The sequence below is a fragment of the Python bivittatus genome, unplaced genomic scaffold, assembly GCF_059951505.1.
Source record: "Python bivittatus isolate LINGU-HERP-01145 unplaced genomic scaffold, Pbiv_v1 ctg000480_np1212, whole genome shotgun sequence".
NCBI lineage: Eukaryota > Metazoa > Chordata > Lepidosauria > Squamata > Pythonidae > Python > Python bivittatus.
In genome coordinates this window covers 76,373,465-76,399,216 of record NW_028277075.1, presented here as the reverse complement: position 1 = coordinate 76,399,216, position 25,752 = coordinate 76,373,465, and the positions used below count along the sequence as shown (strand labels likewise).

General features: G+C 37.2%; 1 protein-coding gene across 1 annotated transcript in view; it reads right to left on the bottom strand.

The window, feature by feature from the left end:
• Positions 1-25,648, bottom strand: part of USP37 (ubiquitin specific peptidase 37) — a 47,117-nt gene extending 21,469 nt beyond the window's left edge. The window contains exons 1-15 of the mRNA XM_015889156.3: positions 25,290-25,648; positions 22,250-22,457; positions 21,168-21,336; positions 20,856-20,956; positions 15,560-15,735; positions 15,196-15,267; positions 14,640-14,737; positions 13,309-13,393; positions 9,785-9,940; positions 8,742-8,873; positions 6,513-6,636; positions 3,096-3,301; positions 2,146-2,263; positions 1,589-1,668; positions 630-794 (exon numbers count right to left, since the gene is read on the bottom strand). Of these exons, the coding sequence (XP_015744642.1) occupies positions 630-794; positions 1,589-1,668; positions 2,146-2,263; positions 3,096-3,301; positions 6,513-6,636; positions 8,742-8,873; positions 9,785-9,940; positions 13,309-13,393; positions 14,640-14,737; positions 15,196-15,267; positions 15,560-15,735; positions 20,856-20,956; positions 21,168-21,336; positions 22,250-22,405 (1,838 nt within the window). The 5' untranslated portion in view covers positions 22,406-22,457; positions 25,290-25,648. The remainder of the gene's footprint in view (positions 1-629; positions 795-1,588; positions 1,669-2,145; positions 2,264-3,095; positions 3,302-6,512; positions 6,637-8,741; positions 8,874-9,784; positions 9,941-13,308; positions 13,394-14,639; positions 14,738-15,195; positions 15,268-15,559; positions 15,736-20,855; positions 20,957-21,167; positions 21,337-22,249; positions 22,458-25,289) is intronic.
• Positions 25,649-25,752: the final 104 nt, after the last annotated feature.

Sequence of the window (25,752 nt, the reverse complement as noted above, 5' to 3'; positions counted from 1 at the left end):
TGGCCTAAAGAAAGGGAAAAATTAATCAAACTTATAGGATTGAATTTCTTAACAAGAATATGAAAAGGAAATAACTGATTTTCCAAATGAAAGTCACTGATCAAAAAATATTTTTTAAGTATCTGCACATATAATAATGGCAAGTAAGTCTAATTTTTACTTTAACAGCAAATATTCACTTTCAACAATTCTGGAAATCTATATTTATAGTGCAGCCTTAATTTACACACCAAGGGGGGAGGAGGTGTCTATTAAACCCCAAATGTCTGTTGAATGCAAATTCACATAACAGCAATTTATGTCATTTGAATAATGTAATTAATGTTTTAAGTCCATTCAAGTCATTTGCATAATAACATAATTGCACAAATGACATAAATTGATGCAAATGATGAAAAAGCATCAATTACAACATTACATATACAATGTAACTAATACTGATTCCCTAGACAGACTTCAGAAAATTCTAAACTCCCTAGACTTTTGTCCATTATTTCAGGGGTGACACTTGAATGTAAATTTAATCTGTTGTATTCAAGGACCATTAAATAGAGATCAATTAAAGTTTCAATATAACAAAAATAAACCAATCTATAAATACTATTACTGGAATAAGGGGAAGAACTCACATGGCTGATTGTGCACTCCACCCAAGATTAAGTGGAGGCCTTGTGCTTTCTGTACAGTGTGACTGCAGGGTTAAAAATCTTGGAATAATCACTTGCTGTCCTACTTTGTGATTGAGGGAGAGCATCACATTGAAGCTGTACCGTTTCAGATGAAGTATTAAAACCCTTTAAGAGACAAGAAGGGATGTTTTTTTTGTTATGTAGACACAACTAGTTCTCTTTAGCAATACCCCACCTTCAAAACTACAGGCTCTGCTTGCACTTTCTTATAAATCTATGCACTCTTAACATTCATTCTCCAATGAATACTGGAGATGGATCCACTTTTTCTTGTTCCAAAGAATGGATTCTGAGTGAAATTCCATCCCACCTTCAGCTGTGGGCAGAAGAAGATAATGCTGAAGATTTCCCTTTCCTTCTGCAGTATTCCCTTTTCCTAGAACGCCCTACCTCACTGTTCCACAAGATCCCACAACCCTCTAGAGCAGTGTTTCTCAACCTTGGTAACTTTAAGGTGTGTGGACTTCAACTCCCAGAATACCCCAGCCAGCATCTTAAAGCTGCCAAGGTTGAGAAACACTGCTCTTGAGCAAGTATTAGGCCTTAGGAATCTACAGAAGGAATAGGAACTTAGCAAAATCCTTCCAACTACAGGAAACAGATTTGGGGCCCAACCCATAGTTTTACATATAATAATCAATGGACATATATTTCTGCTGTTTCACCATTTTTTTACAATGAGAATTTTGCTTTTAAAATTTGATAGAAGCATTGTCAAGTTGATTTGCTAAACTTCTAGCTTCCAAGAATGACATTCTGTTCGGAATTTAAATTTATATAATTCAGTTATTTTAGGGCCAATAGCAAGCACTTATTTTTGCCCTAAATATTTTTACCTCATAGATCCTAAAGGTTGCCAGTATTTTCATGTAACTTTTGTACCAAGTTCACATACCTACCTGGGAAACCGACTGAATTTGTGTGTAACAAGAGCAGATTTTCCACTGCATTTCTCACAGGAGTATTCTATCTCCTCTGCCTAAGAGACACAACACATGCAAGGTTTGTAATCTGACAAAATTTCTTTTCAAATCAAATCTTTTCTTTTCTCTCCTCAGTTTGGTGGAGTGCTTGAACTCACTTAAACAGAACTCCAAAAAAACTTTTTCGGTATCCCTGCTTCCAAACAACTGAATTTATCTGCACCTCAGGATAGACAATCATCCCTCACACCAAATAACCATGAAAAAATACACAGAACAAGACACTGTAGAAGAACCAGAAACTCCAACTAACTTGTTTTTGAGATTAATCCAGTGAAAGTTGTCCCTACAGAGAATTAACACCTTCAGGGATTTTTACCATGACAGACTCTCCCCCCACCCCCAACATATAATTTATTTGCATTGAACTTGCAATTTAAAAACATTATACTAGAAATAATATTCAGAAAACTTTTACAAAAATAAGTAAAATTTAAAATATAATAAATAGTAGAAGGATATATATTGTATACCCGGAAAAAGAGATCCAAGGAATCCTGGATTGATCGAGAAGGAAGAAGCTTTTTCCTTCGTGGCAAGTCAATGGAAAGATCATTAAACTGTTCCCGCTTGGTGACAGTTTCACCACACCTGCATGGAAAAGTTTTATTTTATTCAGTTTATTGAATTTTGAATAACATAGAGATTTGTAACTTTTTAGCAGTAACGGCCACAAATTAGAGTGCAACTCCTTTTAATCCAGGTAGGTCATTATTTTTTGCCATTTCTTTCTCCCCAGAATAGTCTTCCAGCCTTCCACAATGCTACAGAGGTTCCCATAACCCTCTGTAACAGATTTTGTGGACAGGATGTAGGTAGGCTAAAGAAAGAACAGCCAAAATTGTTCCCATATTTTTTTATTGTGAGAGCATTTGCTGAATGAAAAGCTGTGTCACAGAGAAATGGTGCTGTTGGATTCCTCATAAGAGTTCAAATGTTCTTAAATCAGAAGTATACAATATTTAATATACACAATATTAAAATATTGACTATAGCTCTTTCCCTGACCAACTGCAATCTTCCACACCATGTGTAGGCACCTGTGCTCCTCCAGATGTTTCTGAATTACAAATCCCAAGATCTCATTAACTTCAAGCTGAGGTTCAGAGCCAATAGTTGGAAACACTTATTTAGATAAATTAATTGTTTAATTGTTCACTATTTTCAGCATCTTTGGGAAAATACATAAGGCCTCCCAAAGTCCAACCAAAGCAGGAATTTGAATAGAATGTTTATCTGTATACTTTTTCCACGCTAAATTAGCAATGTTCAGTGAATGGTGCCTACTTACATTAGAATCATCCACTATTTAAATTGCTTGAGAAGGAAGGCCTCGTGTGTGTTAACATCAAACTCAGTGAGAATGGTAAAAGAAAAGGGAAAAGAACAGAATGTGATAAAAATAATCTCTTTAAAGACTTACATTTTACATATGATTGAATGCTGAACTTCAAACTCTAAATTTGCAATTACTGGACACGTATAAACTTTGCTGACTGAAAAGTCATCAGATATGCGTCCAGACAAGCTGTCTTCACCAGAAATAGGCTCACTCTTCCAAGTTTTGTTCAGTTTCTCCATGTCCTCCTTCAATTGATCCAAGCACTGGCTTAAGAATTCATGAGCATCCTAAAATCATCAGTACATTTATTAAAAGAACAACTTTAACATCCTATTAACATATTTATAAAAGACTTCACTTATAGGATGAATATATAGTATAGATTTAATTATTTAAAGCTAGTTCCATATATTAAATTTGTATCAGAATCCCCACTACAGGTAGACCTCATTTAGCTACCATAATTGGGACTGGCAACTTGGTCATTAAGTGAAACAGTCACTAAGGGAAACACCACAATTTTACAATCTTACTTCAGCTTTCCTTTGCTTTACAGACTTGTGAAGGTCATAAATGTGAGGATTGGTTGCAAAGTTACTTTTTCATCACTGTTGTAACTGCGAATGGTCACTAAATGAGGACTACCTCTAATTCAATTAAAATTGGCAACATTGGGATTCATTGTAAAGAGTCATTAAGATAGTAGAAATTAAACTACAGTGGTACCTCTACTTACAAACACCCTTACTTATGAAATTTTCGAGATACGACCAGCTCCGGCCCCAAAAATTTACCTCAATGTGCGAACTCCGCCTCGAGGTACAGCCATTTTTCCACCCTGACATGTGGTCCGCGGCCATTTTTCCGTCCTGACACATGGCCTGCGGCCATTTTTCCGCCCCTGACACGTGGTCCGCGGGCATTTTGCTGCCCCTGACGCGCTGCGCGTGGGCGTTTTGCCGCCCCACCGCGCGCGGACGCTTTTCCGCCCCGCCGGGCAGTGCGCGGATGCTTTTCCGCCCCGCCACGTGCAGGCGCTTTTCCGCCCCGTCGCACAGCGCGTGGGCGTTTTGCCGCCCCGCCATGCAGTGCGTGGGCGCTTTTCCGCCCCTGACGCGTGGTCCGCGGACGCCAGAACAGATTAATGGTAATTACATTGAACCTTATGGGAAAATTTGCTTCGGGGTGCGACCAAATTCGGAGGGCAGAACAGATTAACCATGTTTACATTGAACCTTATGGGGAAATTTACCTCGACTTGCGACCAACTCGACTTGCGATCAGAGTCACGGAACGGATTAAGTTCGTAAGTAGAGGTACCACTGTATTAGGTTTTACTGAAACAATAAGTCCCTTGTACTCATACATGTTTTACAATCATACCATTTCCTTTAAATTACATGCTTGCATTTCTCTTCTTCAAATCGCAAAACACATACCAAGATGCAAAAAGTAAAGTTCAAGAAGTAATTTCTGGATAGCATACCAGAACCCTGCACTCTTTCCAGTATCTGCCACATCTTAATTGTTCCATCTTACCTCACTAACAACTAGTTTCCTGAACTGCCTAGAACAAATCTAAGCTGTTCTCAGTTAGTCATGCTTCTGTTAAATTTGGCTAAATGCAAATAAAACTCATTCATTAAAAAAACCCAACTGTGAAGTTTCCTTGTGAACTAAACAAACAACATAACCAGCTAGGTAACTAATATGCAGAGAGAAAACTCTCAAAATTTCATCAATTAAAATTGGGTGTTTGTGTGTAATTTCAATGCTGCTTTAAGCACTTAAGGAATCTCTCCCTTTTTAAATCCTTATGCAAGGGACAGCGTAACAGATAATGAATGGTATATTCTACACAAATACAACCATATTTGCAAAGATATTCTTCCAAAGGATTGTCAGAGTACTAATTTATTACAAGAGCAGAGGGCATGGTTTGAAACCTTAGTTCGGTGCAAGGGCAACATAGCTGAGGAAAAGAGAGAAACTGAAAATAGGCTATGTTCTCCTTTACTGAACAATAACATCTCAAGAAATGGGAATCAGCTATTGGCCTTATCTTCACCTGCATGATGATTGTAAATATAATATCTCAGAGCAAGAACAATCATTTATCAAAAATGCTTCTGTTATGAGGTTGCCCTTCTCCAGTGCTGCACCTACCTAGCGCCTCTTAATTGTCCAATCCAAGATCACTGGGGAGGTCAGCATCTTAAGTACTACTCAAGCTGTGCCAAAATTTTATGTACCTTATGTGAACACTAGCTATGATAAATGTTAGCCCCAGTTCTACACCTGGAGAAAAAGCTGCAGGTATACAGGGGAGATGAAGATTCCATGGGTGTAATGGTATATGGGAATGACGATGCTGCCTAGAGAATGATCAGATAAAAGGGAGAGGAGCCCACAACTGCATAATGGACAAAAAAAGAAACTTAGAAAGAATCTGCCCTAACTTATCAGGCTGTAAAGGGAGACAGCAGGAGATTTGTACTTTCAGACTTGCAAGATTCAGTTAACATAGCCATACAATAAAGTAGAATTAGCTCTTGTCATGTTTCCTGTCTGTTCTATCTGGGAGGCTAACAATGCAGGACAGATTACTAATACTTTACCAATTAACAGCTAAAACCCATGTGTTGTTCAGACTTTCTGAGATAGCATTTTGACCATCTGGGACATTCCATTACAAACCTCAAAGTAACAATTTTGGAACAAAAAATTAGGTCAGCACAATTGAGCATGAGACAACTGAGCTTATATATGTCAAGAGATTTCAGGCTATCGCAGAAGGTCTGAACAAACACAATGATTTTTAATATATTGCAATGGTTAACTGATACAGAACTTGTCCCCCATGGAACCTTTATCTGCATAACCGTCCAGTCTTCCCCTCCCTACTCCCTCATGCTATGTATTTAAATCCTAGATCGTTAAGCCACTCACCCATCTTATGAAGAGAGCTGAAGCTGATGAAAGCTGATGCCTTGTAATAAAATGCATTAATCTTAAAAGGCGCTACCAGACTCTGATTTTGGGCTACATAGGCTAACACAGCTCTCTTCTTACAAGGTTTATAACAGGGAAGTTCTAATAATTGTCTTAGAAATTTATTCTGAGGAGTCTCTAAAGTTTTCTCATATTTTTGCCCTATACAATATCTAAGTAATAACCTTGGCTGAAAAAAGGTTAGTAATATAATCAACTAACTGGTCATACTTACAACAGATAATAGATAACTGTTTTACTACTCTTAATTCTAAAACAAGTGAGCTTTCCAAGAAAGATTTACATCAAAAATCAAGTTCCAAAGAATGAACTTTTAGGATGGCCTTCTAACAACCGTGTACTTTTCTGGTTCTTCTTCCAAATAACATTACTTTGGTTTGGGGTACTTATGTAAACAGCTTTTACATAAATGCTATGTAACAAGATACAAAGCTCATTAAGTAGCTCAAATTACTGGTTACAGCTACTTCAATGTATGATACTTACATTTTGCATATAGCCAGAGAATCTCTCTGCCGTAGCTGAAATTGAATTTTTCACCTTCTTGAGGAGTTCTTTCTTTACTTCAGGGCTACATGCATCTTTTTTAGCAAGTAAATTGGTAAATCGTCTAGAAAAATTATGCAACAGTGTTTTGACATTAAAAAGCAGTCCAGCAATGTTAGGGTTACCAGATGTCTGGTAAAAGGAGGGCATATCCTCCTTTTTGTCCTCATGTCCTCTGCCTAGCAGGCAGAGCCTTAAAATCAAATATTATGTTTTTCTGAGTATCTACAAGCTATCTCTTCCTGGGTGCTTTTCTCCCACATTCCCTAATAAATGCTAACCACATGGTAACAAGCTCAGCTCTGAGACCTTAATTAGTTGATTAGTACCCTCTGGCAGGGTTGCACTGCTGCCCAAAATTGACATGTCCTTAATCAGTTACATGCTGAAGGCTTTTACCTCCTAACCTTTCTAGCACATTCCTGTGATTGAAAAACCAGTATTTCTGATGCTGGAAAAAAGTAATTTTATATACATGTAGGCCTAAGTACTTTTTTTTTTTTTGGCAGTTTTTCACTGTAATTTTTGTCACAATGCGAAGAAAGTGAAAGAGCATGTGCTCCTCCCCCCCATTTGTCCTCCTTTCCAACTGACCCTGTCTTCCTTTGCCTATTAAGATATCTGGCAATCCTAAGCAATGCTTAATGATAATATCTTCCAAATTCCACGACCTTTGCTTGCTATCTTCCCCCCAAAATGTGATCTCATGAATGCAATATGCTTTCTTTGATGCAAACATGCTAAAAAACAAGTAATTTTACTCCCCATTATTTTACCAGTATTTAAAAGCCTACTTATGTGAGATGCAATATGTTTATTAGCATGATAGAGCACACTGTAGCTATAAAAACTCAAGTCACTCATTGTATAGGAATGTTGTAGGTAAGCTTTGGCACGTCCTTTTCCACATAATGAAACAGCTTGCTTGCTTCCCTTCTTATATACAGGTCTCATAGGCTGTTATATTCTTTCTTATATACAGGTTTTATAGGCTCCTCCAATCAGCCACCTCTAAGCAGAGTACAACTACCCAATATATAATTGGGATTAAAAACAATACAAATCAAGTTTAAAAACAAATCATACATTAGAAATTGAAGGGATGCACCATTTCCTCATTTACTAATTAAAGGAGCAACATAAAACATGTATGAATACAATGAAATTGTGTACATTTCCCAAGCTTATAAAATAGGTATACAAGGCAAAAAGCGCACTCAGAATCATGTGTGACTAAGATTCATTTTCCACACAGTTTCTGAACATGGAAATATATGAAAAGTTGAAAACAATACACCAACAAAGAGCTCAAAATCCTGTCCTTGATCAGTACTATCCATAACATCCAAGGAATTGCCTTTATAGTTTTTCAACGTTCAGTTTTAAACAATCAAAAAGCAGCAGGGATTTCATAACAAAGCAATCTGATTTCAGGAAATCCAATGTTTCCCCTTTGCAGCATTACGAAAAAATTTTTAAAACAAAAGTTGAAATCAGAACCTCTCTATTCAGGAAATTTCACAATATCGAATGATAAACATTCTCATGTTTTCATCTCATCATCTCATTTCAAATCACTGATTTAATTTAATTTGTGGAGCTGGATTATATACAAAGGAAATATATTTCTATTTACTTTTACAGGTAGTCCTCAACTTATGACAACTGGGACCAGAACTTCCCTCACTAAGTGACATGGTCGTTAAGTGAGTCATGCCCGATTTTACAACCATTTTTGCAGCAGTCGTTAAGCAAATCACATGGTCGTTAAGTGAATCTGGCTTCCCCCATTGACTTTGCTTATCGGAAGCCTCTTGGAAAGGTCGCAAATGGTGATCATGTGACCCTGGGACGCTGTAACCATCGTAAATACATGCCCATTGCCAAGCCCCTGAATTTTGATCATGTGACCACGGGGACACTGTGATGGTTGCAAGTCTAAGGACCAGTCATAAGTCACTTTTTTCATTGCCATCGTAACTTCGAACAGTCATTAAACAAAAGGTTGTAAGTCAAGGACTACTTTACAATTGCCAAATTATATTTCTAGGAAAGACAATGTACATTCGTACATTTTAAAAAAATTATACATTGCATAAACAATTTGGATGCTTCTTTTCAGACTGTATTGATAAAAAATATTTACCCCCCCCTCAAGCTGATGCTTACCTGATCAGTGCATTAAATGGAACTTTTTTCCATGGGATACTTTGCTTCAAAAGATCATTAGCAAATGACTGAATTGAAAATAAAGACTGTAAAATAGCATTCATATAACAGGTATTTCCTAAGTTTGTAAATCTGTGAAGAACAAGATGTTATAATCAAATTGGAACACTGGCAGCATAAATATGATTTCCTACACAGATTACATCATGCCTTCTTAGAAAATCTACAGTGGGTTAACTAAACAACAGTATGCTGGACAACACACTGAGAGAAAATGTTAACTAGACCTTCCTTTAAGACACAGCTGAATGGTCCCTGGGGGAGCATACCAAAGACCATGGAATACTGTAGCTCTCCCAGTCATTCTGTAGATGACTAGAATACTGTCAGCAGCAAAGCTGCCATGGGAGAAGCAGAAAAGCAGGTGTTCTAGAGCAGACCTTGGAACAGCCAGGTCTAAAATTCTCATACTGCCCACCCAGAACTTGGGGAAAGGGAGATAGTAGGAAGAATAGGCTAGCCCATTGGTACAGAAAGGGAAAAATAAATAGAAAAGAGCTAACAAAAAGTGAGGAAAGGGAAAAATCTATCTGATATTGAATTAAATAGCCTAGCAATCCTAATTATGACTATTTATATTTACTTATTTATGCATTTTATTGATAAGAAATGAAAAGAAAAACTCATTTGAGAAGACATTAAAATTCTATCAGTGTATTTGTGCATAAGCTACGCGCTATAGCTCTGATCCTTTCCTACTCATTATCTTAACAACCCATTATATTAAATGTTAATCTTAAACAAGTGTAATAGTATGTGAAATACATAAATGACAACTGTTACTCAGGGGGATTGTTAATTAAACATATAGAACAAAGAGGAAAGCAAAAAGCATTTCCTGAAAATGAAGTACTATAGAAAGGATACTGAAAAAAATAACTGATGACAGAAAACGCTGAGAAATCTTAAGTGTGTTTCTATTTCCTCAATAGTTAACTTAGTACATGTACATAAAAAGAGATGCTGAAGATACAAAAACGAACCCTTGTAACTGCTGTTGTGGATGAGTGGAAAAAGGGACTCGGGGCTTGTTCCATCCCATGTAATCCTGATTAGATCTCAATCTTTTGACAGAAAGAGGAGCTGGCTGAGAGAGAAAGCCTAAGCTTCTTTTAGCAGAAGGATTCAATACATTAGACCTATAAAACAAGATGAATAAAACATGTATTTTTCAAAGATGACAAAACTAACCATTACTATTATGGTTCAGTTATAAGCAAAACTGACACCTACTTAGAGAAATGTCAATGCATTAAAAGAAAGATATTGTACTTACCTTAAAGGTGAATTAGTTTTATTTCCATCCAAATAATTTACCTGTAATGGGGCATCTTCAAATATCAAGAATATAACGAGGGAAGCAGATATAGGTTTTTTGTATAATGATTCTTGGTTGGGGGTGACATTGTTTTGAATTCAGTATCATCTTCCTCCCAGGTGAATATGATACTACATAGTGTTTAATATTCTAAGGAGTCTCTATAAATCACATGTGAGGTCAATTCTTGCCTACAGCAGTAAAGTTCCCTTTTTTTCTAAGTTTGTTAATATATAGGCTCAAGCAGAAATACAGGCAGTCCTCAACTTATGACCCTTCATTTAATGGCCATTCAAAGTTATGACAGCACGGAAAAAAGTGTCTTACAACTGGCCCTTGCACTTACAACTGTTGCGTCATCCCCAGTCACATGATCAAAATTTGGGCGCTTGGCAACCGGCATGTATTTACAACGGTTGCATGTCCTGGGGTTGTGTGATTGCATTTGTGACCTTCCCAGGGGGCTTCCAAAAAGCAAAGTCAGTGGGGACAGCCAGATTCACTTAATGACCACTGTGATTCTCTTAATGACCACAGTAAAAAAGGTCATAAAATCAGGCACAACTCACTTAATGACTGCATTGCTTGGTGATGGAAGTTCCGGTCCCAATTGTGGTTGTAAGTTGAGGACTACCTGTAAACTCCATTTCATTTTTATTTGCATGGTTTCTGTGAAGGGATGACCAATATTTCACATCTGGGAATAAATGCCATTTGAAGTACACGCACTTAAAATATTATGCATTTCCATTGTTATTTATATTGTTGAAACTATTCCTGTCTTGAGATGAATAATCAGAAATAAAATTCAATTATCATTTTGGATATTCAGCAAGCACAAATGTTTGAACACTGTATTTACTTATTGTATGGGCTAGCTTTAGCAATGAATATTGCAGCTGCTTTCTTTAATTTATTCCTGGTTACAGCTACATAAGATCCAACATGACACTATTTGCAATTCCCAGCACATCTCTAAACTACAGTCAGTAGCACTCTCCCCAACAAAGTTTTCTCAGCTTTTAAAGATTTTTTTTCCTAGAGGTACACCTCCTTATATTAAATGTCCGATGGCATTCACAAACCAATTTGAACCATAAGTTCCTTGTATAAAGCAGTCACCAGGTTTTTCAGCTATGCTCAACTAAGAGCTAATAACACGCTGGAGTTTTAACTGACAATCACCCAAGAGGGGCACCAAAACTTTTCTTTGAAACAGTAGCCTAATGATTATACCCTAGAAACTTTTCCCCCAAACTGCCAAGGTAGACAGAGTGAATCTGGATGTTACACAATGGAATTAGATGGCCAATGGCCAAATTTTGGGTTGATGAGTGAGATCGAAGGAAAGTTACCAATTTGATGGTAGTGCCACCTACATTCAGGGTCACATAGTGCTGCAGATGATCACAAGGTTGGAAAGTAGAGAGAAAGCTGAATGCTCAGAGAATGGGAGGTAGAGGGAAATTAAAATAAGTCAGTTGGAGGAAATTTGAGGAGCAGCAACAGGAGTTGTGATGAAATGGTTTGGTGTAGAAGGATAAGATGGATTGGCCATAGTAGGAGATTGTATTGTTTGCATTTTGGAAGAGAAGACTGGACAAGGGCCTAAGGAGGAAGGACTGGATGACAGAGCACATTATACCAACAAGAATACAGATTGGAAGAATGCATTACAGTATCTGACTGGCAGCCCAAAGGGTACGTCTCCTAAGTGTTTGCTGAAAGCTAGGCTGGAAATGCCATAAAGTCATGATCCCTTATCTGGAGGCTTGGGTGGAACAAAACAGACTGTGACTGAACCTAGCAAGGTTTATACAGAAATTGCTGAGTTATCTGTTGGATCTAGCTGTATCTTTGGATGGGACAGTATTCCCCCAAAGGAATAGGTCTGTGACTTGGCAGTCCCAGACTCCAACTACTGCTAAATGCACAGGTGGATGCTCTGGCCAAGAAAGCTTTTGCCCAGCTTCTGCCCTGCCTGAAACAAAAGGACATGGTGACAGACTTATACCCCATCACCACTAGTGTGTACTACTGCACTAAGCTGTACATGGGACTGCTATTGAAGATCACCTGGAAGGTGCAACTGGAACAAAATGAAGCTGTCCCTGCTGGGGACAGAGGTAAGAGTTGCCTCAGCCAGGTGCCACTAATGATCTGGATGCTGCTTCTGTTGCCAATAGATTTCTGAATGCAATTCAACAAGCTGGTTTTAATCTTTAAAGCTCTACATAGTTTGGCATCAAAGTACCTTTGAGACCTTCTTCAGGTAGGACATTTATCCTGTATGCTCATTTCAGGTGGGGAAGCTTAGGGTACCACACAGCAAAAACTGGTTGGCTAGCCCCTGGCAGGTCCTAATATCCATAACGACATCCTCAAGTTGCACTTGATTCCTGGTGTGTATCTATAGGTAACCATGTTGTTGTCTTCACAGCAGCAATACAGAAAAGGTTTGCTATTGTGCTTTTCTAGGAGATACATACACACACGGAGAAGACTCTTAAGAGTCTCCTAGACTGCTAGGAGGTCAAACCAGTCAATCTTAAAGGAAATCAACCTTGATTGCTCATTGGAAGGATAATGAAGCTCGAGCTCAGATACTTTGGTCACCTAATGCGAAGAGAGGACTCTTTGGAAAAGACCCTGATGCTGGGAAAGATTGAAAGCAAAAGGAGAAGAGGACGGCAGAGGATGAGATGGTTAGATAGCATCACTGAAGCAATGAGCATGAAACTGAGCAAACTCAGGGAGGCAGTGAAGGACAGGAAGGCCTGGCGTGATATGGTTCATGGGGTCATGAAGAGTCGGACACGACTTAATGACTGAACAACAACACATACATACACACACACTTCCCAATCTGGCCAACAACCCTCATTTTTCCCTTGAAGTTTTATATCCAAATACTAGGCCAACACTACTTAGCTTCTAAGCCCAGACAAGACTAGCCAGGTGCTGGCACCTGCTAAGACTGCATATCCATAGCTACCCTTTTATAGAGTACTTGGAATGGCTTCAGGTGACCTAAACAAATTAAATCAGGCCACTTCTGGGCACAAATAAATGAGAAACAGTCAGTTTTGGTGTTACTATCAAACAGTAATATAAGTGATTTCACAGAAAAACACATAGATTCTTGATGAATACAGCATTCTGATGATAAAAGCTTTTTTTGGTACCTACCTGTCCAAATTAGAATTACTAGCTGAATAATCCTTTGTAGAAGATCTGCTACCATAAAATGAAGATGACTGTAAAGGCAAAAGCCCTGGAAAGTATACAGATACAACTTTTTGTAAAAACTGCCTTAATAGGCCTGCAATATCACACACACAAATATTCAGTACTTCAGATGAGATGCAGAATCCTAGTATAATCAGAATGTACCAAGTTCTATCAGAAGCCTGATACATCTCCTGAAATTCTGGATTGAGTGCACTGAAATTCTGGATTGAATGCATTTGCTAAGCAAGGCAGAGACAGTTCTCAACAAAACTGAAATATTGGGGATTTATTTTACACATATCTTATTTCTCAAAATTCTATCACTTGGCCAGTAGTATCAATTGTAAACCCTATGTCCTTTTACTAATCATGTTACACCTCAGCTTTACTAGAATTTGTCATCTGGTCATTTGCTTCAGGCAGCAGGATCATATTGAGTAATGAGGTACATATGGATAAGCAAATGCATTAAATATTTTACATGCAACATCTTTAAAATTTTCTCTAAGGCTGTTTGTATATACTACAGTAGGGTTTTTCAAACTGTGCTGGCAAGAACTTGATGGGATTTCATGAGAAACTAAGGGGAAAAAAGGTTCACTTGAGCATAGCCAATTTTTAATTGCAAGAACTTTGCCTCTTGCTCAGGGATTCTGGGAATATCTTTTTAGCTAACAGGTTATGTGGCTTGAAAGAGTTTGAAAATCCCTGAACTAGAGTACACCCAGGGAATACTTTCCTGATGTGGAAGCTGAAATCAAAGAGCAGAGGCATGCTCTCTTCAACTTGCATCTTTCATTAAGCACCTACTCTGTGACTCCATTTTCTATAAAATGGCTAATTTCAGTCTCACTTTTCACTAAAAGTATTATATAGTGTGAAAAAATATTAAAACTGCAACCTCCTAAATTTCCATTTAAGTACATAATGCCTGATTTAGGATTAACTACTGGGGGGAAGGCAGGGAAATTTACTGAGACCAGTAAATTAAAATTGAGAGGCAAAAATAATTTGCAGACTAATTTGCTACTGGATATGAATCAATGTGCTCTGTTGCTGTTGTTGTAATTATTATAATTTATATGCAGCCTGATTCCCAGTGACTCTACGTGGTTCTAAAGATAAAACTGATTGGGGCCTTTTTATTCTGAACTAGTATATATGATTCATATTTTAATCTCTGCCAATTTTGTAATTAGTAAACCAAATCCAAAATAATTCTACCAATTTTTTAAAAAAATTCTTAGAAAATCAACTAAGCATTATCAAAAACAGTACCATTTCTTTACCTGATGCCCTGTTCTCCTCAGCCTGTTTCAGATTCAGCTGCTTCTCCCTACTACTGTGTAAGAACTTCCGTGCTGGATCAGTCATGGCTTTGTTATTACTATAGACAAATACATGTAACCTTAGTTATATTATTTGTAAAACACTATATGCTACTTCAATATTATATGCTAGTTCTTAAGTTTATATTTACCTGCATTCACAAATAGTTCCCTAAAACTTTCAAACATACTAGAAAATCATGTCTAAACACTGCTTCAATATAAATCTGCCTCTTTCAAATATTTAATTTAGTTAGCATAGAACAAGAAAGCTTAGCTTTAATTAGCACACCGAAGTACACATAAAATGTACATACATGCATACATACACATTCGATCCATATTACCAAATTCTTACAGTTCTTAAGTGGACTAATAACAACACTGGGATTTATTTCCCTGGAATACTGTGTTATTCTGATTTAAAAAGTTAGGAATAACAAAAAAAACTAATATTGAAACTACAGAGAAAAACAAAAGAAACAGAAAAAAGAAAATAAAAACAGCAAAAGCACACCTTGATGAATCATTTTCTTTAGGATAATCTTCATTCATCTCAACCACAGGTGGTGTTCTTTTCCTCCTTTCACTATTTCATAAAGAAAAAATAAATATTTGCTTAAGCCACAAGAAGAGAACCCTATCCTCTTCATGTTTAAGATGTTTTCAAGGAGTATCAAAGACTTTTAACTTTGAAAAATAAAAATTAAAATGTTTAAATGCTTCGCTACATTTTCACATATTTTCTAGACATTTCATTCATACATAAGATCAAATTACCATATACCTGGTATGAAAAGCAATTTATTAATACACTTCTACAACCTATTCCTATTTCAGTCACAAACACTGAAAGTTGTGCTGCCTTCAAAGTTTCATACCGGTTTTCTAACAATCCTGTTCTGTGAGGTGTGGAAGCAGCATTAGCTGAAATATTGACCCTGCTGAAAGACATTCCAGTTACTGGAGAATTCTTAACTGATGCTCTTCCTGGGCTGCCCAATACTTTACGAAATGGAGCTTCATCTTTATTTTCTACAATCGCTCTTCTAGGAGTCTAGAAAATCAAAGAGAAAATACTAAAATCAGTTTAACATATTTAGTGGTGTGAAAAATACTTTGAAATGAACTATTCAAATCTGAGGTGCCCAGTTTTGATCTCAGATAGTTTTTATAAGTGTCAAAAACACTTCAAGATGACTGACACAGCACATTCTGAAAATGAAACAGCTGACCATCCAAATTTGAAATGTTTTGCACACCCCTACAATACGCTATGTTTATCACAGACACATATCAGAAAGTAAAAATCAGGATTACTGGAAATCATAACCCAATAAATAATGCATATAGATTAATTTGCACAAACCAGTGTTTTGTTACAGATCTATAATTTGCTTAATATTTGTCTCATTTGTTTGCATTTTCATCTGAACAAAGTGGAAAAAGTTGCTTAGAACTACAGGAAATGAAAGGCCTTGATTACTATTACCCCTCTGTTATTTAAAGAGAGACTTAGCTCCTTCTCTACTAGTTAAATCAATGAGGACATAAAAGAATGTTTCATCTTGCACGAAAAAACATATTTCTGTTCAGTTCAACACAAGTGGTAGCACCTAGAAGGTTAAGCAGGGTTTGACTAGTTAGCATGTGGCTGGGCAACCACTATAAATCCCAGGACTACAGGCTACAGGGAAGTTGAAAAAGCACTCCACAGGAAAGCAGTGGAAACCCACTTTCATGCTGTTGCCAAGAAAACAATATGGACGTGGACATGTAGTCACCAGGAGTAACAGTTAACATTTTTACCCTCCTAATAAATATGCTGAAACCTTTCAACTGACCAATACCAGAGCCTGAGGTGGGGTCTATAATAATATACCACCCATCTAACAGACTCACCTTTATTGTCAATAACAGGTTATCTTTTGTTAAATATACAGGTAAGTAGTCAAAAAGTTAAAATATTCTTTTCAATGAGCAGAAAATGCTTCTGCATTTTTTGTCCCGAGAATCCTGGACCATTGTAATTAAGTTCTATTTCATACCTCTTGAATCTGGGCACTTGTAGGCAGCTATCCTTGGACAACTCTTGTGTTAATTTTCCCTGCTATGTTGCTGGCTCTTTATTACCTTGCTTAACTAATTTGATTCTAGAGATCAACATGAAGTCCATTCAATTCATTGTGCTTCTATTTAGTATTATTTTTGCCTTATTATACTGCCCATTTCCTATTTCCTGATCTGAAACTTTTGTTTCTGACCTTGATCTATTTGTCTGCCTCACTAGATAGTGATCTTCCCTCTCAATAACGCATCTGCTAAGCCCAATTGTTTTAACAACCCTGAAATCAATGGTTTTCATAGTCAAACCAGAAAGCCACCCCTGTGAATAACTGCTACTAAAACTTTGGGAAAGTAATGATAACTGGATACAACGATTTTGACCTCAGTTTAGCTTCTCCATCACTCTTATTAAATTTTCTATCTAGAAAAGCCTATTTGGCTGTTTCTAGCTAACACTGCTCTGGACTATGCCCACACATAGTTGTGGCATTTTGCTCTAACTTAAAACTTAGTGTGCATGCAACTGTACTTTGAAATTATCAACAAAACAATGAGAACAGATTAGCTGTTCTGTTCCAAACACTGTTATGCTAATGTTCTTAAGTCTATCAATTCTATCCTCATCATTTTCACTAAAAACAGTTTCCCCAGTTAGTTTAACCATCCAACCTAATTATTTCTTAATACCTTCTTATTTTCTATTCTTAGTAAACACTAGTTCCTTTTTTCCCCACCTTTTCTATCTTTAGGCGAAAATACTCATCAGTCACAACTTTCATTACTGCAGCAGTCTTATTTCAAACTACTATAATTAAATTGGAGTCAAGAGTTTATCCGCAAGATTTGAGTCACTGGTAAGCTTGCTGGAGAACTGAATACTTCCTTTAAGTCCATCCGTTGCCTGGCTAAACAGAATTACATAATGTTAGAAGCCCTTTCTGATAGGCTTGAATATTGTATATGCACTGCGTAAGAACAAAAACTAAATGTGTTTGAAGAATGTGACTTTAAGCAAGTGTGGAGGGGAAGCTGCTTTAATCTTATTCTATTGTACTCTTTGTTAATTTGTTTACTAAATGCCTACTTCGTAAACCAAAAAACAGATCAAATTGTAGTTTTCTGAAATTCTTGCATAAAACTTCTTACCGTTCATGTCTAGATAAGACATAAAATGCTGGGATTTAATCACAATAAGTCTCCAAGTCCTAACATAGATTAGGCCATAAGAGCTACAGACTCAGAAGCTATATATATTCTGTAAGAACAGTAGCCTAAACCGGAACACTGGAATTACTCCGAGTGTTCCTTCTCCTTGGAGATGGATTTACATCCTAAAGTTACCCCACCCTTCATTTACTGGATGCAGTACTTATTTCCAGCCTCAAATATTAGAGGAAGGAGGTCTTTCCCCATCATGAGAGACATCAATAGCCCAAACAAAAATGTTAAAAAGAACTTTTGAAAACATATTCCCTGTAGCATTCTAATCTGATCTGAAACTCAAGAAAAAGGGAACAGAGTATCAAACTCAGTAGGAGAGGAACCTATATTTTGCCTCTAGAAGCTACATTTCCATACTGGATAGAGAAAGAAGTCTTCCTATGTCCAAGGAAAAGGAATATTCACGTTAAAGATGATCTTCTGTTCTTGTTGTGAAACTATATCCTGTGAAAGAATATACATTATCTTCATCATTCTGGGGAGAAAAAAGACCTCACAATTCTGGGGTAGGTAATAAAGCACAGGCTTCCCTCATTTTATGCTAGGGTGATATTCTCCAAAAGCCTCACATAAAGTGAATTCACATAAAGCGAGACACTCAGTGGGACAAAGAGGGTTGCAGGGTATGGTGTTAATTTTATCACCCAAACGCATTGGCAAATGTGCTCATAAATTTTTAGAGACTTATTTTTAAGCACTATGTTACTCAAAACGTATTTTCTTCCTTGTGTTCTATATACAGTGAAAACATTTTCTCCATCTTTTCTACAGCCAATTTTTAATGCACGTGGTTTCCATGGTAGACAAAAATAGAGAATGCATCATGGTGCTATGAATTTTATTAACTTTCTTTGTTATGCTGTGCACAGTAGATTCTCCCAAACTGAATGTTCATCCTAGGACTGACAATCATTCACCAGCTTTGGTGCAACATAGTATGACCAACTTTGTTTCCAGTAGTTAGAGAGGTCCAACCCCTTAATCAAAAGGAAAAGGACAAAATGTTGATGGCCATTTTGGCCCCATCAGTAGTAGCTTCTGTAGGTATGAAAGTTAGTAGACAGCATCCAAAACTAGAACAGCCACAACATGATGGTAAACGCATGACTGAGGGAAAATGTTCAAGCGATTTTAGCAGGAAGAAATCTTGGCATGTTTCCAGACCTCACTGCAAATGACTATGCAAAAAGTCAAAATGATCAGTTGCATAATAATGTATGAAAATAGTGAATTCACATAAACCAAATTTCCATAAAGCAAGGGAAACCTGTATTTTCCTGCCAAAAGTGCCATTGACAGAGCAAATATATTGATTTTATAGTGATGAAAGCATCTAGTCAGTAGCCTTATAAATGCGTTTCAAGGAAATATTTATGTCAAAGGTCACCAGTGGGGCTGCTCCTTCCACCGTGTTGGCCCTAATACTTTCCAGAATTGAAAATCACCAAGGTGAAGCTGAAATATCAACCTACTCCAGGCAAATTCAAAACCTTCTTGCCTTGGATAGTTACCATAAATAGCAATTCTGTATTAATTCCCTACACATCATGCTATTTATTCTCACTTTGAGGATAAAGGTTTGAGGCAGAAAGACAGAATGCTAAGATTCTCTATTATAGAAAAGACAGAAATGGCCTTTGACATGCATGACAGATCAGTCTGAAGTGCCTTCTTTTTAATTGTGGTAGAGAAACACATTGGAGTGACCTAAAAATCTGTGAAAATCCTGAGCAGCTTGTTCCAGAAAGAATACTATGGCCAAGCAATGGAGGAAAATGTCAGACAGAAAAACACCAAGATTAATAAAGCTTCTGCAAAGTCTCTCTCCCCCACTCCCCGCCACCATCACCATCCCATGTTTACTGAAGGTATCAATTTTGGCAGGGAGACATGCCTCATTCTTCAAATCAAATCGTGTATGGGAATGTGTGCACCAGTGGTAACACTGGGATACTTGGCAATTAGAGTAGCATATAAGCCCAGTAAATAAATAAACAATATATATTAGTTGTGATTTGACAGGAAAAGGAAATTATTAAGTACCTGAATGGAGATGGAGATGAAAATTAAATATAGTTATTACATTTAACTGTAAGTGGCTTATTAGCATTAATTGCTAAAATAATTGTAATACTAAAAAAAATCTTATTAGCAATTATTCTAACCCTATTCTTCAGAGGTTTAACAATGCCCTATTGTGGATAGATAATGTCTATTAAGCCATGGAACAGTTGGCCTAAATAATATGCAAAAATGCGTGTGGGCCTATGTACTCTTTCTGAAAGAGTTTTTACAGCTCTACAGAGACTCCCATCAATTTGGCCTCATTCTTCCTTCTCTATGGGATATAAAACCTCAAATTTCTAAGAGGTATGAACAAAGGCTGTTCCTAGAATCAGAAGTTATTCGCAGAGATGATAAGATGGGCTCTGTAATCTTATTAACATACTTATCCCCATAAAAATGAATGTTGCCACTATTTTCTGAATAATTTATTCTAAGAATGCTCTTGTTCCTAACAATAAATCAGGAGGGAGTTTCTGATATTGATTATTTGTCACTGGGAAGAAAGAACTAATTTGCTCTGTCTCCATCCTTGAAATCTGAGGGAAGAACATGAATAAATGCACAAACATTATTTGGGGGAGTGTTATTCCACACTTTAAAATTAGTAATGGAGTCCAGAAATCATGGATTCTAATGATTTTAAGCTATATAAAAAGTGTTGCCCTTTAGCCTAATATGAGAGTTCACTTAACCAAACTCTATACTTGATTCAAATGGTTCAAAAACACGTAGCTATAATACTTCTGACTGATACATCATATTGTAAGTACACAAAAAAGAGAGATGATAAGAAAAGGAAGAAGACAAAATCAAGTTAAATACCTGGGTTTCAAGGGATGGAAACTGTCTGTTAGAATCCTTCTGCATGGCTCTATTGCTTAAAACTCCTCCAAAACTGCCAGATCCATGAGATAATTTCACAGCTAAAAACAAATCATACTTGCAAATAAATTTTACACATTCCATTTGTACATACATCGTATTACTGTAATTCTTTTCCTGTAACACTAGAATCATTGAGAAAAACACACTTGCATACTGATGTTGCCCACAAAAAACATATATTATACAAGGTCAGCTTTATATATATCTCCCCTCCATCAAGAAGTTAGTAAGTTAATGTTTTATACTAACCTGTCTGAATCCTGTTTTGAACAGCTTCCAGATACAACTTCATTTCATCGGCATCTTTGGATGGTATTTTATCAAGAGTCAAAACACTAGAATCCTTCAGTGTTATCGTCAAGCAACACAATTTCCCTTTACTTGGTCGCACGACTACATTTTTAATATTATGGTTCAGCTAGAAAGAAAATAAATGAAAACTGTATACACACACACATATATACATATACACATACATAAAGCCATATATGTATACAAAAGCTCATAATATAGCCTGTGTCTGTTCATAAACTCCATGCACGTCCAAACAAATTCTAAGCACAATGAATTTTATGCAGTCTTATTACAAAGGGAAAGCCTTTCTTGAAGTAAATGATCACTGGCAAACTAGGTAATATTTACATTTGTCCATATGACACCGCAATATAAAATGGGATTTCCACTCTTCATTCTAAAACTGCTGTCCAACCTCCAAACCGTAATTCCTACTCTACATCTCTTTTTTAAAAATTTTAATACAGGAGCTTGTTTTTAGAATACAAACTGGATCTTTCTCAGTTAAACAGGAAACAACTGTTAATAAAAATAAAATGTGCTCCAAAGGGCAGTCAGAGGGTCAATGCAATCTTTAACTCATTTTGTTCATTCAGTAGGGCTTACTCTAATATAAATATGAATATGAAAATTCCAGTCTTGGAATAGAGATCCCACACATATTTTGAAACTATCATGGAAATAGTGCATATAAATGAATAGAACCCAAACAATGAATCTACAAAAAGCCTTTCAACATTAGAACTGGAAGGAAATTAAGCCGTGATCAAACTGCTTTATGGTTAGTGCCCAATGCATAATGCTTACAATGTTTAAATGCTGTTTTCTGACAAGTTTAAAGTTTTTGTAATTTTTTTTCTTTGAAATACAAATACACAACTGAATGATTCACAATACTGTCTGTGTTCTGGAAAAGTGAAATGAGCCTCTGAGGAAAGTTCAAGTGACAGCTAAATGGATTTGAAAAGGACAGCTACTCATAAAGACCCAAATCATAAGATATTCCAAACAAAAAAGCCTCTTAAATTCCAACTCACCTGAAATATTTTTGGAATTCCTCCAGCATTGTAGTGAACTACCAGAATCACTTTGCTGTCTTTATCCACAATTTCAAATGTTCCTTCTTTCCATTTTGTAGTCCCGGTATGTATGCTCCGCATGCGAATAGACCCATGTAATTTCAGTGGAGTCATATTTTCATACAAAGATTTTATGAAAATAATGAAGACCACTCTTTAAACACACCTGTTTTTTTTAAAGTAAAGTTAAAAAGTTGATTACTATGGGTTACATCTATTTCAAAACTTGGCAGTAGATTTAAAATCAAAAAGTTTGTACATTAACTTTCTAAAATGTGACTATCCTCAACCCAAAATGTAGCCTAAATTCAACTGTGCCTGCTTACCAGCGAAACAAATATTACTGACATAATTAATTCTCCATGGAATTTGGGATGTCAGTACCCCATCAATCCCAAACTGTTCCAGAATTTTAAGAGACATGGGAAATGTTGAATGTTGACAATTCATCACAAATATAGCAGAGTAGAAATAAATCTGATATATTTTAATGTCTTACCCAACTTTCAAGCATAACTGAATTGGATGAGATGACATGAGATGAAAGCTAACAACTTTCTAAAGAAATTTAGGAATATATGGTTTTTTTAAAAAAATTGTACAAATAAAACCAAATACTACATGAATTGTAGCAGTTGTAGCAAATCTGAGGGAATGCCATCTACAGGGACCTTGTACTCAAGCTTCCTCAGTAATAGCTCCTTGCCTCTGGATCAACCTACCCCTATATGTTCAGATCACCACCTTCCATTTATACTTGCAAAGACACATAAAAACATGGCTCTTCGGAGAAGCATTTAGAGATGCCTGAAGATTTTGCCTTAATGGTGACACACCAGAGTCCTCATTGTTACATTTGTTACTGATTTTTTAAATTTTAGTTGTATTCGTGATAAAACTGCTCAATCTTTGGAAATGGAACAGCATATAAACCAAATAAATAGTTTCCCAAATTAATTTTCACAGCTTAGATGATCAGTGGAAACATTCTCCAATTATCCAATGAGAAGGCTATATATTATAGCACCACTAATTGAATACAGTAATATTGATTTTAATGGTATTAGCTGTTGAGTTCCTCTACCAATATCTAAGGTATCACTAGTAATTGTAGTCTTTGTCTTATTCTTCTGTTATTTTTAATGGTCTCCAGAATTCTTTCTATTATAGTCTGTTAAAATTCATTATGGATTAATTTTTAGCATAGTCAAAAGCATTTGTTTTTAATTTTTTGTTTGCATAACCTTTTTAACCTTTGTTTCATACAATAATATGACTGTTTAAATAAGGTCAGTGCTTAATCACATATTTATCAATTTAATTCAAATCCAAACATTAAAAGACATTTTGTGTGAAACAAACTTCAATATCTTAATGTTTACATCTGAATATGCTAATGTATTCCAAGCCTCTACCAGCAATGTTGCCCAAGTATTCTTCCTTTTTAATAAAGCTAAAATAATTTCAGTAAGGTTTGAAAAGTATTAGTTTTGACACTACTATTAGTGCAATAAACTACTTTTAACACTGAATGCTAAGCTTTAGCAAACCAACGCTGCAAAGTGTCTTTTATTCTTAAAAACCTAAGTAATTAGGAAAACAGATATACAGATGTAGATGCACAGATTTTTGCAATATTCTAAAAACAAAGAATATTATAAATATAACAGCATTCTAGTCTGTATTTCAAAAGAAAACTCTACCTTTAGTTACACTCAATTCTACAAAACAGGTATGATTACTTCCATATATATTTTGGGAAACAATGTATCAGGAAGGACAATAGTCAAAGTTGCAAAGTGGATTTTCAAGTAATATAATCACCACTGTTATGTATATATGAGTTCAAAGAGACATAAATAATACCAGAGTGAAAAAGATATGAACAGATGCTAATATATCCTTGTGCTCATTTTTCTTATACCTTCAACACCCTCTTAATGACCTATTGCAGTTGGGAACACCTATAATAAATATGGGGAGCTAATCCCCTTAAAATGTCACTAACAATACAGAAATCAAAGGGTACTATAAACAAAATATTGACTGGCAGAACAAAACTACATCTAAACTAGGATAAATACAGAGATAACTCCCCCTGTGTTCATTTACTTCTCAGCAAGCCGGTTTAGGCTTAGGTTCACAGTATATCTGATGCTTGAAAGGCAGCCTCATAAGTTTCAGAGCAACAAGCAGGTGAACACAAGACACTTGCTGCCAGGATATTCACTTTCTATGCTGCCCCGATCCTAAAAGTTTTGAAGCAGCCTATCAGTAGATAAGGATTATGTATATGAAGAAGCTTTTCCTACAGCTCCATTTCCATGCCAAGGAAAGCAGTCTTATTTGCTTCAATTCTACATGCCAGGTTTCTGCTAAAGAGATAACAGCAAAGTCTGTATGCCAGCAACTCTCATGGTGATACACCTTTGAGGCATTTAGCATATAGGATGAGGAGCCCTGGTTGGAGAAAAGACAAGACAGAGATGGGTTAAGGTCTGGATTTAGATCTGGAGCAACAAGAGGCCAGAGAGGGTGATGGGGAGAAAGACAACTGCTCCTGAGGAAGTAAGAGGACGAGGGACTATGCTATGGTTGAAAGGGTGTGGCGGGTGCATTTCATCGCGCCTCTCGGCCACCACGGAGATGCGCCGCTGCCTTCTCAGCAGCTTAACTAGTATAACACGGGCTGCGTCCACACGGCTGCGGTTGCGTTGCACTTGGGAACAGAATTTTCAGAGTTCGCAGGTGTAAGAAATCACACATGGGCTGGATTCGCCCTGCCCGCGAAGCTACAAGTGGGGCTAGCTGCTGAGGCTCCGGCGTGCCGCACCAACCCAGCCATAGCTCCCCGGCCCCTCCGGTTCCTGGTGGTCGAAGAAACTCCCCCATCCTCTTATCCCCTCACCCCTCCGAATCTGCCCCAAGACCCATCACCCCACCCCACCCCACCCCACTCGCTATTCATTAGTGATGGCGGCGGCAACTTCCCTCTTACCTCCACAAGCTCTCTCGGGCCTCGCTTTGTATAAATGCCGTCGCCTCCCTTCTACTTGTGGGTCTCCCCCGTGAGCCCCCTTTTCTACTCCACGGCGCGCCAGCCCGGCTTCACCAGACCCAGACCGGAGGAGCCTCCCCGTCGTTTTGTGGAAAGGGCAGCTGGCGGGAACCAGATCAGCCGCGCGAACGTCCGTCTGACGCAAACACACACGTGAAAAAAAAAGGGGGGAGAGAAACAATCGCGGGAGAGAAACGAAGAGGGAGACCCCTACGTCATCACGGCGACGACTGGCTGCCTTTCCCGCCGCAGACCTCCACGCGGATTAAGGAGCAACTTTGCTCGACACTACTTAGTTCGCGGGGCTGAGTGACGATTCTCACCCTTTTGCGCACGCGCGGGGAATCGGGCCCCTGTTCTGTGCGCGGTTTTAAGTTGCTTTGAGCTGCCACGACGCATGCGC